The sequence below is a fragment of the Ursus maritimus genome, unplaced genomic scaffold, assembly GCF_017311325.1.
Source record: "Ursus maritimus isolate PB19 unplaced genomic scaffold, ASM1731132v1 scaffold_4, whole genome shotgun sequence".
Lineage (NCBI taxonomy): Eukaryota > Metazoa > Chordata > Mammalia > Carnivora > Ursidae > Ursus > Ursus maritimus.
The window spans coordinates 36,651,290-36,669,210 of record NW_024426552.1 but is presented as its reverse complement, the minus strand read 5'-3'; the positions used below and the strand labels follow the sequence as shown (position 1 = coordinate 36,669,210).

Here is a 17,921-nt window from a genome sequence, read left to right as displayed (position 1 = left end):
AAAAAAAAACAGAATAAATATTAGTAAAGGATGAAACTAGGTAAATGTTCCTTGTCTTGTTCTTGAAAATATATGATTGTGTTCAAAAATTATGAAAAAAATATTACCCAATTAAGACTTTACCATTAAAATTTTTATGTAATTTAGACAGCTCTGAGAGTAAGAAAAATTTCTAACATTTGAAAAGTAGAAAATTTCTAACATTTGAAAAGTAGAAGAACATTTAAAGCTCAATTCTGTCTTATAACTATAAATCAATCATACAGAATACAAGGTTTTTCATAAATATGTCTTATGAAATAACTCATTTTTGCTAACCAAAGTCATTTTTGAGATTTTTGCTTTTGAAAATTAGTTTCAATCTCAGTTAAAAAATATTAGAGTAAAAGATGGAATTACTTCCTTTCAGTCAAAATATGTCAGGATAACACATATGCATTTATAGTCCTTTGTTATATTTATATATATATATATGTATGTATATGAGATATTTTACTTTTCAGTGTTTATAGATTTATACAAATTGTTGTTTCATTTATATCTTTTATATTCTTTCCTATAAATCTATGGCTAATGTTTTCTTGTTTGTATTCTAAGCAGTGGCAGTATAAGAAAATTTAGATCTCCTAACGAACCACTTTGATAATCATGTTATACAATATATGAAAAATTAATTGCTTAATTTTAATAACAGCTGTATTAAGAACCCACACATCTGCTTTCTTTACCCAATTCCTTTACAAAAGTATCATTTAATGTAATATTAATTGGTCACATAAATCTGATAGCAATTGTATATAACATAAAATTTTAATGAGCATCATCCAAATAGAATAAACAAAAATATAATTTTTTGCTTTTAATATTAGCTTGTGGGACAGCTTATAGGGTTCCTAGAAGCAATAAGATGAATAAGAAAAAACATCAAGAAGAGCCAATCATATTATCTTTCCCTATATTTTATGCTAATCTTCTTTATCCCTACCCCCCAAAACAAACAGTACTTAAAATTTATGTCTATTTTTGCTTTCTAGCTTTATAAAATAACTGATGCAGTCACAGTTGTAGAATCAAGAGAAATTTTCTTTATACTGTGAAGTCAACTTGCGTATGTATTCTTGTTTCAAGTTCTGTCTTGTTTCGGGGTTTCCATTTTTTTCTCTTTTGGCAAGTCCTTTCACTACATCGTGATCTAGAGCAGTATTTTTCAAAATGGAATGTGCATACACATCACCTTCGGATCTTGGTAAAATGCAGATTCTGATTCAATATTTTGTGGGATGGAGCCTGTAAGTCTGCTGCTGGCCCACGGACATATTTTGAGAGCAAGGGTGAAGTAGACGATGCATCAATACCAGAGATGTAACCAAAGGTGAAGGGGAAATACTGGGACTTACTCTAACTCCCTTTCTCTCTTCATCTCGATCTCTCTCTATCATTTTAATTTAACCTAACCTAACCTCCCATTCTACTTTTACTATTTTAAAATATGTATTTCTTCTCATTATTTTACATTTTTCAAAATATACATTTCATATATTCTATAATGTATTGGTATGATGGTCAACACAAGTTGAGAGCAAGCAATAAACAGAGGTGTTTGTAGGATTACTTTTCCTCATAATCTTTGCTGGTACCCTTCTTTTTTTCCAAAGGAGGTTCTGGACTTTTAACACTTGTTCAAAAATAAGCAGAACAGTGGTTGCTTTGGGTGGGTGGCAGTTAAGAACTGTCTTATTATGCTATCACTGTCTATGTTAGACATTTTCTGTAATGAAAAAAGTTAAAAAGAAACCTACCTAGGAAAATTCCTTAAGTGTGCTTCTCAACAAAAGTTATTTTCCTGAACATTTTTTGAATGTGAAGTCTCAAAGTAAGTAATTATCTACCAGATTTTATATTTATCTTATGAAACTTAGAATGTACAATAGTAGTCTGCTTATATTGGGATTTTAGATCTTGATCTCACCAAGAGCTAAGGTGAGGGAAAAAAAATCAGAAAAGCAGATGTAATCATGAGTGAGACCCCCGGAGCCCCTAAATTAACAAATTTAGAAGCCCTGAATCAGGTTAACTAAGGAACAAAGGTCATTGTGTGTGTGGGGGGGGGTTTACATATAAAACTTTTCATAAAATATCATATCTCAGAAGCTACATCCATATCCATCGTTCCAGATTTATATTGTTAGGTCACCCGCCTCCCTGTCTATAGTTTCCAGCCTCTTTTGGACTGGATTTTTCAAAAGGAAATCATTTAAAGTGCAGTTCCTTGGAAAGTCACCTTGTCTCCACAGTGGTTCTAATCACCCTGAATACAGCAATCTGAATTTTTGTGATGCATTTCCTTTCTGCACTTCTTTGATTTTAATCCCATTTAAACAGATCCAGAAAGAACATACTCTAATTTTCAAAAAGGGCAATCTTGTTTTGCATCCTGTGGAAGCCTTCTTTATCAGACATGTACCTAGTGTAGGCCGGTGTCCTTTTTTTTTTTTTTTTTAAGATTTTATTTATTTATTTGACAGAGAGAGACAGCCAGCGAGAGAGGGAACACAAGCAGAGGGAGTGGGAGAGGAAGAAGCAGGCTTCCAGAGGAGGAGCCTGATGTGGGGCTCCATCCCACAACGCTGGGATCACGCCCTGAGCCGAAGGCAGATGCCTAACGACTGCACCACCCAGGCGCCCCAGGCCAGTTTCCTTTTACTCTATTTGAAGGCCACAGCCACACTGGGAACAAGGTAAGATTTAGACACAGCTTCCACCTGTTCCCACTACTGGGAGTGCCATAACTTCTTATCATTGAGAGTTACCTCTTAGGAATTATGTAAGATATTATGTAACTTCTCCTGATCTATGTGGGCCTTTAACTTTTTGGCCATGAAAAAAGCTGCAAGGTTGCAGTGTTTACTCCAGATATTGATGCTTCTGTAGAACCTGAACTTTACTATTATTTTCAGAGTCTGGGTTTATATAAGTGTTTTATTGTGGATCAGATAATTTTAAGGAATTATTCTGAATCCATATAATGGTACTTAATGATTTGACAATTTGTTAGTAAGCTGACAGTATGCCCTCTTGTCATAGAGAAGAGAAAATGTGAGCATTATACGAGATAACTTTATGTCAAAAATTTGAAGTGACCATTTTGGACAACTGGATATGTTGTGTAATTACTGTTTAAAAGAAGTTCTATAGATCAAACTTTCTAAAACTAAATACACCATTTTTAGAAGATAAACAACATATCTTGTTACTTTTTAAAATTGAGATAAAGTAACTATGCCCGGTTAACTCATTCAGTAACTTAGATGCGTATTTTATTTTATTTTTTTAAGATTTATTTATTTATTTGAGAGAGAGAGAGAGCACGTGCGCAAGAAAGAATGTGGGGGGAGGGACAGAGGAAGAGAGAGAAAGAAACTTAAGCAGACCCTGAGATAAGCACAGATCTCCTGACCCTGAGATCATAACCTGAGCCAGAACTAAGAGTCAGCCGCTTAACCCCCTGTGCCACCCAGGCACCCCTTAAATGTACATTTTAAAATCAGTTTATCTTGAAGGGAATGCCAGTACTTCAAATTTTTTTTTCTTCTCTTAAGGTTAAGTGTTCAAAAAGTATTTTACATAGCATCTTTCTTTAATATTCAAGGTAACTATTTTGTTCCTGCTTTAAACTTTCTTCAGAAGAAACATATCGAGGTCACGTCTTATATGGTAGAACTTTAAGTCTGGTACCCATTTGTATTCATTCACTGGAGAAGACTTCAAAACAGATTCATGAGGCAAATCTGTTTTGCCTAATGAGTGCTCCTTCCTACAACTGCAACCAGAAAGGGGGACTTGTTTGTAGATGCTTCTCATAATGCTTCATGTTTATTAGAGGTGCCAGGGTCATCCTGGTTTTTTAAGCTATGGTTCTACCATTAACCAGCACACAAAATAACTGTTTTACTTGGCAAGAAATTTTACTGAAACTCGGTTCTTGTTAGTAGATTTCAAAAGCTCAAATAGATGTAATAATATTTACAGATACTTGATGAAGAGGAGATACTTTATCTAGATATTCTAAAACCTCTCTTTCGATTTATTCAGACAGGCAGAATGTTATTCTTTGATCAGGTGTCTCTTACATATCATCCCACAGGTCTGCATTGAAAGGTACTATAAATACACGCTGTATGGATCTTGTTATATATACCCCGACTCCATTCAATACATACATATTTGTCTGAAACATGTGGATTCAGAGAGGAATTCTCTTTGTCTCCTGACTCTCAGTACCAGAAAATGTTAGACCTATTCTGTACACTGTTTTGTGGGCCTAATAATTAACTGATCATGTCTCTCTCTTTGTAGTAGCTAAAAGTACCAACAAAAAAAGTTTGTCACCCACCATTAGCAAATGTGAAAGACTTTACGAAAAGAATTCACTTGCTAATCTCACTTTGGGTTTCATCTTATTTTCTTTACTAATTTAGCTGTCATTCCAAATTCAGTTTCATTAACTTTTATGTTAATCATTGTTTTTTTTTTTTTATTAATGCAAATCCTTCTAGCACATAATGAGTTGTAAGGGTCCCTCTCCTTCAAAACAAAAACAAAAACAAAAACTGGACCTAGTTCGATCATTGTTTAATGGCTCAGCAACATTCAAATATCTGTTAATATTTAATACCTTAGAAGAACACAAAGAACTATATCGCTGAGTCCAGTAAAGCAATCGGTAAGAAGTAGACTCATCTCCTTTGAAAATTATTAAGGTAAAATCTTAGGTCACTTTCACCCTAGTGATTGATTCCATATTTAATTCTATATTTATATTTATTCAACTCTGTATTTAGTTTCCTGTACCTTAGAAGAACATTTAGAACTAGTTTGCTTCTTCCAAGATAGCATCCAGTAAAAAAGTCACCACCTCTAAAAATTATTAAGGTAAATTCTGAGACCACTTTAACATAAGTGATTCATTTATTCTCTAGATAAAAACCTTGAGCTTTTACCATGTGCTTGACACCATGTCAGATTCTACATATAAAAAGCTAGGTGAGGAAATAAATCCCAGTCTGGTGAAGTAGACAGATATATAAATAAATTATTTAAATATTTTAAAAACTATTGGTATGTTCAAAATACCAGAGAATAACAGTTTAAGAATTAATACCTGATCTTTTCTCTGGTCTTCACCCCATCAGATATATCTTTTGAAAAGAGTATGGGAGATAGACTATTTTGGAGAAAAATGGGTACTGAGAACATTAGTTAATAATTGTTGTGAGAACCAAGATAAAGACTAGCTTGTCTTCAAGAAAATCTTCCTTACATTATTATCACTGTCTTTGAATAATCAGCAGCAATATGAATATTACTTATTATTTTTACAATATTAGTATAATGAACTAAAATATAGTGTTTGTCAGTTTCAACAAGGTCTTCCTCTTTCTGACTTATACAACATGTTCCTGAGCTGTGAGGTATATCCTGCATAGTTTGTGAAATTTATCTTGGGCAATTTCGGCTTAGTTTACACTCTACCTGTTATTCATAAATACAAAACTCCAAAATAGAGGTAGGCAGGGGAAGAAATAATAGTTTTTTGCAAATCTAATCCCAGACCAAAATATTTTATTAGGGACTTCTTAATATTTTATATCTAATGGAATTAGAGGCATAAAATCTAAAAATTTTATCAAAATGGGAACATAAGTTATAATCTTCTATAGCACCTATACTTATTGAATGTGAATTCATAGTGTTTTCCATAACCAGGTTTGCCTTTTAACAGTAAATTCCTCTCCTATCTAATTTCTTTTGTAGACATTCCTTGCCTATTCATTGCCATGTTCTGTAGCACATGCTTCAAGCCAGGTATGATTAAACCTGAAGAGGTATGTGAGTCCAGGGTGACTAATCTCCAGGGTGACAAGCATGAGGCTTTATCTTCAAGAAGAAACACTGTAATTAAACTAGGTTGTTTCTGATTCTTTATCATATATCTTAACATGATTTAAAACCTTGAAGAATTAAAAAAAATTGAAGTTAAAAAGACGTTTTTGAGCATGCATGCATACGTATATCCCACAGCTTGTCCTAGGAAAACCATGATTTAGCCAATCTCATGAGAGAACATAATTCATGAGGCATGAAAAAAGGGTGCAAAATAGAGGAAGAAGCAGGTAGCTGGTGGAAACTGTAGACAGAAAGGAAATAAGTCACTATGAAGCCAGTCAATCAGTGAATTCTTTATATCCAGGGAATAACTTTAATGGCTACAACTAGGCTCCCTCGTGTTCCTTTCATTTGGCCATGGTCAGTAAAACCTTATAATAACCTCTCTTCACTTGAGAGTAGGTTGAGTGAAACTCAGTGCCATTAACCAAAAGTTTGGACACGAGAAGTCAACTTTCACTTGTACCACTTTCTAAGAAAAGATTTTATATTTTGTGCACTATGGTTTTTTTTTTTTTATTTGTTTGTTGGTTGGTTTTTGTTTGTTTGGGTTTTTTTAGGCTGAACCAAAAAGATTACACCATCTGACTGAAAAAAAATTACCTGACTTTAACTCTGATGCCTCGGGGTACTCACTCTATTTGTGTAAGTTGTAACGTCCTTTCTTCTATTGAAGACTGAAAGATTTCTTCTATTTTCTATTTTAAAAAGTGTTTTATTGCAGGCCCAAAAAAGATGATAAAAGATACCAGAAAAAAAATTTAGAGCTCATTAATTAGAGTAAACTCTATAAGAAAATAAAAATATATATCCATTTGAGTAAATTCTATAAGCAGCAAAAGTGACTCCTCTGAGACACCTAGGATGATGCCATTTTCCAGTCATCAAAGAATTTATTTTCTGATCTCTCGTAGCATTGAGCACATGTAGGAAAAATCAACCTATCCCTCATGTACCTATTGTGAAAATAAATCATTTGCCTCAGTAAAACATCTGTGTTGAGAAATTAGCTTTCTGAATGGTATAATGTTTCTCTGTACCATGTACTACAATAGTTCTATCAATCAGTTTTCAACAGGTTATATTGTTTTCTGAACAACATATCATTTTTAAATTCCAATTATCCACTAGGACATTCACAAGGTCCAAAATAATTCACTTATCCATAAAATAAAGGATAATTGGGAATTTTAATTTTATTTCTCTCTCGCTTTTTTCTATTTTTTTCTGTTTCTCTTCCATTATTCCTCTCCCTTCTTATCTCTCTTCTTTCTTTTCTCTCCAAATATTCTTAATTGTTATACTTCTGCGTAGTTTTCCTATCCAGCATATAGGACAGGGTCTGGAACATAAATGATGCTTAATAAGTCTGTTCTTAATTAATTAAAATAATGGCCATATTCAGTCAGGTAAAGCATTCCTTTCCTTAGTCTAGTGAGTAGATTCATTCCATATTGACGTGTGTAACTTGTGGGCGTTGTCAATTTACCATTTTTCTTTGTAGTGGATTTCTTTTTAAGTCCTCCTATCAGGTCTGGGTGGTTCAGTCAGTTAAGCATCTGACTTTGGCTCAGGTCATGATCTCAGGGTCCTGGGATCAGCCCCATGTCCATGTTCAGGAGTAGAGCAGGGAGCCTGCTTCTCCGTCTCCTTCTGCTTCTCCGTCTCCTTCTGCCCCTCCCCCTGCTTCTGCTCTCTCCCTCTGTCTCTCTCTCAAATATAAAATAAAATAAAATAAAATAAAATAAAATAAAATAAAATAAATCCTTCTATCACCACTCTCCTGAAAAACTGAAGACGTTGTTGGTCTAACCTCTGAATAAGTTAGCAGTTTCTGTTTTGGAAGGGCACAGAAGCTAGAGATACATCATCAAAGACTGGAAACCAAACACACTAAATGTAAATAAGTAATCTTTATCTGATGCAGTTCTATTGTTTTATTACCTTTTTCTACTCTCATTGATTACTATTGATTGATTGTCACTTCTTTTCTTTTACTCAGAATTGTATTTATCCTGTGTTTGCCTTTCAGTTCTTCCTTTCACTATTTTCTCTAAGCATAGCAATCCTTAGTGCAGCCCAACTAGATCAGAGTTCCATGTGTCAGAACTTCCCAAAGGTGAGAGTTCAGACATACTTAACTGTATATAAAAAAGGGGAAGAAAAAAGATGAGCAATATAATTTTTAAAAAGACTAATTAAAGGGGCACCTGGGTGGCTCAGTTGGTTAAGCACCCAGCTCTTGCTTTCAACTTAGGTCGTGATCTCCTAGTTGTGAAACTGACTCTACCCCCACTTCCATGCTGTCTCTCTCTAAAATAAATAAATCTTTAAAAAAAAAACTAAAAAATAACTGAATTAAAAATATATCAAACTATTAAATCACTTCTTAAAATTCATACATGATCATTTCATTTAAAGTTCATGAAAAAAAGCAGAACATCATTAAAAATTACCTATAATTACCAGGAAAAGGGAAATTATGGAATAGTTTCATTTCCTATAGAGGCAAGAAATAAATTTCTAATATAAAATGGTCAAGAAGAGAAATAGAGTTGTATTTTGTGAAAAAAATGTCAGGAAATGAGAGATGAAACAATTTATACGAATAAATAAAGGAATGCGAGGTGTTTATTAGAATAATTTATGAGTCAACATTGTAAAAAGGCATAATATAAAAAAGATATCAGAGGGTGACTTCCACAATATCAGTATAAGGGACTCCGCAGACTCCCTTTCCAGTGAAACAACCAGAACTAGTGAAAATTATTTAAATACATACACATTTATGTTCTCTTAAAAAATGTGCTAATAGTATACAGCAAATTAAGAAGCAATTATTCAAGAAAATCTATTACATCTTAGTAAGAACAAAAGGGTCTGTGGTACTTAAGATATAACCTGATCCTTACCTTCATCCCACATCCCAACTTAGCACAAGGGAGGCTTGCCTCCTGGTGAATGTAACAAAGAAGATGGGACCCCTCCTCCCCACCAGTGACCTTTCAAAGGCTACAGTATTTTCTCAGTAGAGCCAGGCAGCCTCCCTCAGGTATTCCCCTCACTCCTGCTCTTGGTTGCAGAGACACAATTCCAAGTGAGTGTGGCTGAGAAGCTGGGGCTCTCTTTCTCTACCTAGTCCGGACTCATAGGCCAAGAATACAAAGACCTTAGTAGGTCTTGCCCCAGGTCACTCATAAAGCAGACATTTCAAGCCAGAGAGGCAAGTCAAGAAAACCAGGGGCGGCCATCACTCCCCCAGCACCCTGCTCATAAAATAAGAGTGAGTGTCACTTCAAAAGTCAAACATTCTGTCAAAGTGAGTATAGATACATTTCACCCTTCTTCATGTGTATCCTCTTAAATTCATTATATCACCTTAAAACAAACAAGTAAACAGACACAATCAAATACACTGCCATTAAATAAAAGTATTACTCAATTAAAGTTAGTGGGGAAGAATATCAAAAAAGAGAAAAGAGAGAGTTGCACCAAGAGAAAACTCCAGACATCTTCAGTGTCTCATCCAGTGTTCAGCAAAGGAAGTGCTGATCAGCTGGGACAAGAACCATCTAAAAGGATTAGAGGAAATAGCACATGATGCTCACGCAGAGCTGGGAACCAACCTGACTGAAAAACCTCATAACTGGCACTGTGGGCACTCAGAAGGATTTTACCCTAGTAATGAGAAAACAATAATTCCTGTAATAAATACTGCTCTGATCTTGCCTAAGAAATTTTTTAAAAAACTCTAAAAGGATTAAACTCTTTCTAAGCAACTTAACCAGAAGGAAGCGTGATAATATTTATAGAGATATGAGAATATTCAGCACCGAAAAGGTAAAATTCACAATGTCTGAAATCCAATCAAAAACTATATTCAAAGAAACAGAAAAATGTTATCTATAATGAGATCAATCAATCAATCAAAACTAACCTAGAAATAATACAGCTGAGAGAAATAAAAGGTAAAGGCACTGAAAATACAAAACAACTCAAAATACATCCAAAACCTAAACATGAAATTTATGGAAGTAATTCCTTATGATTTGGGTTAGGCGAAAATACATGCCTATAACACCAAAGCATGATTCATAAAAGTAAAAAAATAAATAATGATAAAATAAAAAGGCCGGACTTCATGAAGTAGTACAACCACTTTGGAAAATAGTTTGGAAATGTTTTTAAAAATTGAAAATAGGTCTGCCATATGACCCCATCATTCTGGTCCTAGTCATTTCCAAGAGAAATAAAAGCATATATGCATATAAAGAGTTTACACAAATGTTCATGACTGCTTAATTGTCATGGCCCCACACTATAAACAACCCAAATGTCTGTCACCTGGTAAATGGATAAACAAATTATAGTATAGATCCATACAACAGAATACTTATCAGTAATAAATAGGAACAACTTTTATATATGCAACAACATGGAGGAATCTGAAAATATTTATGCTGAGAAAAATCAGAAGAAAAAGAATATTAAGTGAGTCTATTTATACAAAATTCTAGAAAATGCAAACTAATCTATAATGACATAATTCAGAACAGTGGTTCTGATCTGAGCATGCAGTGGGGAGTGAGCAGAGAAGGTCAGGAGGACAGGATTATAAAGGAGTATGAACAAACATTTGTAGATGATGAATATGTTCATTATCTTGACTGTGGTGAGGTTTCATCACTATATACAAGTGTGAAAATATACCAAACTGTCCACTTCAAATATGTGTATATTGTTTTCTGTTTATTATAGCTCCATAAAGCTGTTTTAAAAAAAATTAAAAAGAAAGTTTCTCAATGTTTTTTGGGGATTATTTGCTTTTATCAACCATCCACATTCACATGAAACAATAGTTTTAATCTTTTTCCATAAGATGTCTTATGTATCTCATAGTGTCTCCTATAGCATCTTGAGGGAATAAACTTCACAGCATTCAGAAACTTCCAGATTGTCCAAGTTGTCTCACACACACACAGATACACACACAACATGCAGATATTGTTACTGCTATTTTCTTTTCTCCTCTTACATGTCCAGCATGATCCAGATTTAAATGGCAAGGACATTTCCAAAGTGGTAAGTATAAACAAAGAACACGAAAAATCATGATTTATGGTGTACAAGTTTAAATATTAATACTTTGGGTTAATCCTTATCATAAATGACTTTAAACTCAGGGGACACAAGTCTTTCCTTTTTATTTTCTTTTATGTTAAGCTTCAGAGAATTCACAATCCCTGTATTACATGTTGTTATTTCTCTCATTCAAATTAAAGTTTTGTAAAACTTCGTAAAAACATAAAAAATGAAGCATTAGGCCAAATCTAGTTTTGCAACACTGAACAGAATATGTAAATTAAATATATATAATCTACTATTTTTCTAAGTAGATTTCATAGAATTCAATACAAAACAACAAAAAATGAAACAAATAAAAACAATTATGTGGTTAAAGAATATTGCTAAGATGTTGGCTAATGGAAGTTTTACACTAATACTCAGAAAAGTGCAAATGCTAACGTTTATTTTGACTCGGTTTTACAGAATCTCCTTGTAAGAACAGACTTATAATGTACATGGAATATTAAGAATTATTTTCTAAATTTAGTAGATTGGAACCCCCTTCCTTTGTTTCCTTGAATATCTACTAATACTTGGCTTAGTGGTCTCTAATCCTGTGCATTCTCAAAAAATAGTGAGCTAAGGATCACCAGAGGTACTTAATAAATAGGATTTCTAGGCCTAACATCCAGGAATTCTAATTTTAAAAGTCTGCATTGAGACCAGGAATAGGCATTTTTTTAACTAGCACCTCAGGTGATTCTAATCTAGGCAATCCAAAGGCTACTTTTTGAGAAACACAGCATTCAGAAAATCACTCTCATGCTTCCAAATGCTGAAAAGTATTTACTAACTAGTCTTACGGTAAAATTACACTACATTTAGCCAACTTGAAAATGAGCTGTTGCATTATTTTTGATTGACATTATAGTATATGTCAAAAACCCTGTTCACACAGGGAAACACAGCTCAAGTCAACTTAAGCGAGATGGTCACACATTTGAAACACACAATGTATAATAAGTAAATAACAGTGGTAGAATACAGGGAATACTATTAGGTACCGACAAGCTTCAATGACTCACCACAAAGCCAGGCTTTGCTGGATACGCATGTCCCTCGTAGCATAATTCTGAGGGTAGGGAGGAAGTACTGCACACATGAAAAGCTATGACTATTTTAAAAGGCTAAAACTGTGCTCGCTTCGGCAGCATATATATTAAAAGGCTAAAACTAAAAACGTCCCTCATTGTGAGATGATAAACCTTTGTATGGTCAAAATCCCTTTCCTAGGCATAAGTCACCTAACTCCAAAAGCCTACTAAGCTCAATTTTTAGATTCTACATAATTACTTCAACATTTTAATAAATATTGAATAAAAACATCACATATTTTTGACTAGTTTTTCCTAATACCTCTCTTATTTCCACATGTTCATTACTCAGATCACTCAAACATTGAAGTTATATTATTGTTGCCTTTGTTTTTACTTCATCTCTCAGAATCATTCACCAAGTTCATTTGAAATTTGTCTTCCCTCTCAAATCCATCCTATTTTTAAAAAATCCATTTTATTCCAACTAAAAATTCCATTGTATCCATTAGGTCAGTGCCTTATTAGCTCATGCCTGAAACATCCCTTAAATACTCTTCCAGCCTTCAGATCTCTCCCCATACTCAAGTGCTAGGTCTTAGAATACTCAAGTCCAGTCTTTGCCAGATGTATGACCATGAGAAATTACTCTGCCTCTCTAGATCTCAGTTTTCTGTTATTGTTACAAAACAAATTATCATAAGCTTAATGGCTTAAAGCAACACACACTTTTTGTGTCACAATTTCCATGGATTAAGCCTTTCCAGAGAAGGCTTAGCCTGGTCCTCTTGTCAGTGTTACCACATGACACTGAATTCAAGGTATTGGGTGGAGCTATGATTCCCACGTGAGTTTTAGGGTCTTTTTCAAGCTCACTGGTTGTTGGTAAATTTATTTCCTTGAGGCTGAATGTCTGAGGTCCCCATTTGGGGACTAGCTGTCACTCAGGAACTGTTTTCAGCAACTAGGGTCACCCACAGCTCTTTGCCACACGACCCCCATAGACAGTTCACAACATTGCTGTTTCTTTCTTCCAGGCCAAGAGGAGAATGTCTCTTTGACACTTCATTCCTTTACAAAGATCTCACCTCATTTTATCAAAAGGTTTGCCTTTGACAATCTCCCCTTAATGAACTCAAAAAGGACACATAATTATATCTGTAAAATCCTTTTTGCCATATAAGGCAACATGATCCAGGAAGTGATATCACATACATTACACTCACAAGTCCCTCCTACACTCAAGGGGACGAGATTATATAAGGATGTAGGTCATTGAGAGTTGTCATGGAATTCTGCCTAATACCTTAATGTAAAAGCTAGTAGCTGGAAAAGAAATCTTAAGATTTTATGATAATAACTGCTCAAACAACAAATTAATAATCTTATACATGAAATGAAAAATTAATAAAGTTTATAAAAGTTTATAAAGTTTATAAAATATAAGTTCTCAGGGAGCTGGTAAATTTAAAAAGGCGATGTTCATCTTTTCCCCACACTAAATGGCAAATATTCAGACTTCCTTGCTACACAGAAGATTAAAAGCTGCAGTGAAACCACCTACGGTTTTGAATACAGAGCTATCTAGAGGCACCAAAGGGATTTCTGAGTTAGACTCATGGTGGGGGGGACGAGGGGGAGGATGGATGAAAATTATGTTTCAGTCTACTCTTTAAAGCCTGTAGAAAAAAAAAGTCTCAACCAGTGCCTACAGAATAAATTAAAAAATGCTTAATATGGAATAAAAGATCTTCCAAGATTTAATTGGCCCCGGCCTTCCTGTTTACCTCTCACATCTATATCACACAGAAGGTTCCATGGTTACTTCAAATATGTTTTTACTCTGCACAAATACACGGTTTCTTTCCTTAGAATGTTCTACTACCCACTTGTACCCACAACCCCTATGATGAATTAGATTCATTGTTTAAGATCTGCTTATTTATTTAACAACTATTTACTAAGTGCCGGCATTCATCAATGAACTATTAAGTCTTTACCTCTCCCACAAAGTAGGGCTGCTCTCTGCTTTTTTTTTTTTTTTTTGTACAAAATCTATAGCCAGATCATGTATCTATTATGATAGCTGTTAAATCTTATATGTCGAGCCCTGAAATGCGAAATGTGAAGGAACGATTTTGTTTTATTTGTTTGTATTTCTAGGACTAATTCAGGGATTGGTACAACTCATTAATCATGGTTTGCTGAAGATAGTAATGATAATAATAATAGTAATAATAATAATGTAATAATAATCATGTCTAAGATGTTTTTAGTGATTCCTCATACTACGAGAACACTTTTTACATATTAGTTCAAACAAAGTCCTTGCAACAGCATTTTGAGGAAAACATTAGTTTTCTCATATACTGGTGATGATTGTAAAGTTCAGAGACAGAGGCAAGACTTTTATATAAGTTATTGATGCTTCGTAATTTTATGTTCTCTATAGCAGTGTGGTTCCCAAACAGGGGCATCAGCATCACTCATACATGTGACACAGTGCTGACAATGTATGTTCTCGGGTTCAGCTGAGACCTACTTCATCAGAAAATCTGGGGTCAGGGCCCTATAATCTGAGATTTAACAGGCACTGTAGGTGATGGTGTCTGCTCAAGTTTGAGAACCAGTGCTCCAGAATCTAATATGGAAATATTGTGACCAAGAAAACATGCTCAGCTATGACTTTCAAACAACTTTTACCCAGAAACTTTGAAATTAAATTCATATGTTAGGTAATGATGGAGGAAAAAAGAAAACGAACAGAAAAATGACTCATACTGAAGTCAGAAGTCACATTGAAGGTCCATACATCCATTATACAGAGACTGAAACTTAACACAGTGTCAGTATGCTGACCTGGCCAATGCTTAGTTAAAACATAAGAAAAATAATCCTTTCTCTTGACTGTAATAACTGGGATTTACATCAGTTATAATTCCTCTTTAGAGGAATATATTCTCCGTAGCTTGTTTATCACCCTAACGACATCTTAAACATCTCCAGGTCAAGGTTCTTGTTTTCTTCATTTGGATCTTCACTCATGCATGATAGAACTCTGAGTAATTGGGAAGCATTTTAACAATTTCTTATTCAATTGAATTTAATTTGATTTGATTAGCTTATCTTTTCCCATTGCTTTACACTAGGGACTATCTTTTTAAAAAGTGTCAAGTGATATTATAGTAAAAATTGTTAAATGGTAATAGGAAGTCAAATTTTGATCTTTGAAAAGACAAGAGTGCAAGATAAGGATGGAATGTTCCTTTTAGAGAGGAGTGTTTGCTGAGGGATTTTAGAGTGAACTTCCACTTAGCATTTCTAGAGGATGGCAAGAGTAATGAAATGTGCATTCGGTGCAGAGTACCTCACACAGCATATTTGCATATACACCTATAAAAATAGTTTAATGCACTCAGGAAGTTCACCATATAATTGTGAAGACAAACTATATCAACATGCAAAAGAAGAGTTATAAAAAAAAAAAGCTATGTAGATGAATGCAAGTTTAGGGATAATCTCTCTCAATGGGAGCCACACATCGGAGAACGCAGAAATAAAGGCGGCCTCACTACTTCTGAGTGGCGCACAGAACCATATGCTGATTCTGCATATGGTTTTCTTCTTTTGATTTTTTTTTCTAGTCTTGACTTAGATGATTTTCAAGTATGGTGTTTATAGGATCAAACTTTTTATGTTTTTACATATAAACAAAAATCTCCTCCTTACCTAGGATAGAATTGAACCTGTTTGGCATTCAGAGCAGAAGCCAAATTTGTCAAAAAAAAAAAAAAAAGGTATATTCTAAAATATGAGTACATTATAGATTTCTCATCAGGCTACAATGTTAAAAACAACCAATCAATATTAATGAAGTATTAGTATGATAATCTCTGACTTCCCTGAGAATATGAACAAACCCTCGAAACACAAATGCTAAGAAATTGAGAGCAACAAACTACGTCAGAATTAATGTGGATAATAAAACAACTGAAGGAGAGTACTTAAGAACATTTTAGCATAAACCACGACCTTCACACAGAATGAGATATGTGACGTGTAAGAATTCACTGACTGGAGCTTTCTCACAGGCCAAGGAAGTCAGATTTAAATTTTATTCTACGGGTTAGGGCTTTTGATCAGAACTGCTTAAACAGAAAAAGTGGCTGGATCAGATTCTTATCATGGTATGGTAAACTCTGGAAGCAACGTAGAGGGTCCATTTAGCAAAGATCTAACCAAGTCCAGACATGCCTAAACAAACACATCCCAAAGGCAGAATTAGAATGGGTGTTACTGAGCCCTAGTGGTGTATATGATCAGGTTATATACTAAAAGAAAAGTTAACTTAGCATAGCAACATGTCTAACTTGTGTCTTGGGGGCTTGTATTTCTCCAAATTTTGTTTAATAAGATGTATTTAATAGAAGATTTATAACAAAAGTGGTGATTGGAGAGAAATTACAGAAAAGTCTTTCTCTGGGGAAAAATGTGCAGAAAGAGTAATTAAAATAGGAAAGAGAATAATTGAATGGATTAGAAATGAATAATTTCTTAGTAATAGAGGCAATCTTGTATTATATTATTTATATCATATAATCCTATACTGTATTATCATTTCTATTGGGCTTATATACCCATTAGTAAGAATTATTATTAATCTAACATAAGATATTTGAATTACAAGTTAAGATAATTAGAATGGTTTGCAAAAACCTATCCCCTAGCAGGTTACCTTGAGAATAATACATCATTACTATGTACATAGGAAACATTTTTAACAATCATCATAAACAATTGTTGGATTTTAATGTACATCTGACATCAGGTCCAAGATAGCTGTATGTGGGGTTTAGAAAAATTAAAAAAACAGAAGAAACAAACAACCTCACTAGGCATCTCCCCTATAAACTTATTTCCCAGCTAAAGTATTTATGTGTGTGTTTATGTGTTTAAATGTAAGTGCATGAAGAGCAGAGCTATCCTTAATATATAAACTACTGTCCATTTCTACTAAGATGAATATTCTTTGCTCTCTGTGAGAACTACTAGGAATCAGATTTATTGATGTTTAGCCAACTTTGTTCTTAGAACTTTATAATTCCTGAAACCTACAAATTGAAGACATAATTCATGGAATTTCTCTGTCTGTAATCTAAATACTATAAAAGGATTTTGGAAATAATAATATCTAACGTACTTAGTGCTTACTTTTCAAGCATGAATCTAGGCATTTTTTATACATTAACTCATTTATTTCTCCAACTTTTCCATGAGGTATATATTATTTTTAGATTTGTTATACATAAGAGGAAAATGGGGCACACAGAGATTATGTTAGTATACCTTGTAGAATTAACGAATTTAAGAAATGGATAAATCTGATTTAATTACACTTCATCAGAAAGTGACTGTAGTTTAAAAAAGAAAATGTAAAATGCCCTGCACCGAACACTCCATACTAGTCACAGCACATTAATTTTGACTTGGGGTCCTTTCCCCATTCTTTACCTTTAATCTCTTTGTCATTTTTGAACCATCTTATATCAGCTGCAGGTTTACTACCAGATGTTTTACAAGTCAGCTGCATCAAGTCTCCCTCCATTACTGGTGATGAAAATCCGCTAATTTGAGGCTTCTCAGGAACACCTGAAATTTAAGCAAATGGTGTCAACATCAATTGTTCCAGGGCTTATTCAATCTTATGACTATTACTTTCACAAAACTAAAATGGGTTGTTAATTAAGAATATCTTCAATCAAAAATAGTAAAGTGTTATATAATAAAATAAACTGCTTAAAATATCTATATAAT

General features: G+C 33.9%; 1 protein-coding gene across 2 annotated transcripts in view; it reads right to left on the bottom strand.

Annotated features, from left to right (window-relative positions):
- Positions 1–17,921, bottom strand: part of CADM2 (cell adhesion molecule 2) — a 1,024,870-nt gene that overhangs the window by 141,651 nt on the left and 865,298 nt on the right. For both annotated transcript variants that reach the window (XM_008704693.2, XM_008704703.1), the window contains one exon: positions 17,619–17,756. In XM_008704693.2, the coding sequence (XP_008702915.1) occupies positions 17,619–17,756 (138 nt within the window). The remainder of the gene's footprint in view (positions 1–17,618; positions 17,757–17,921) is intronic.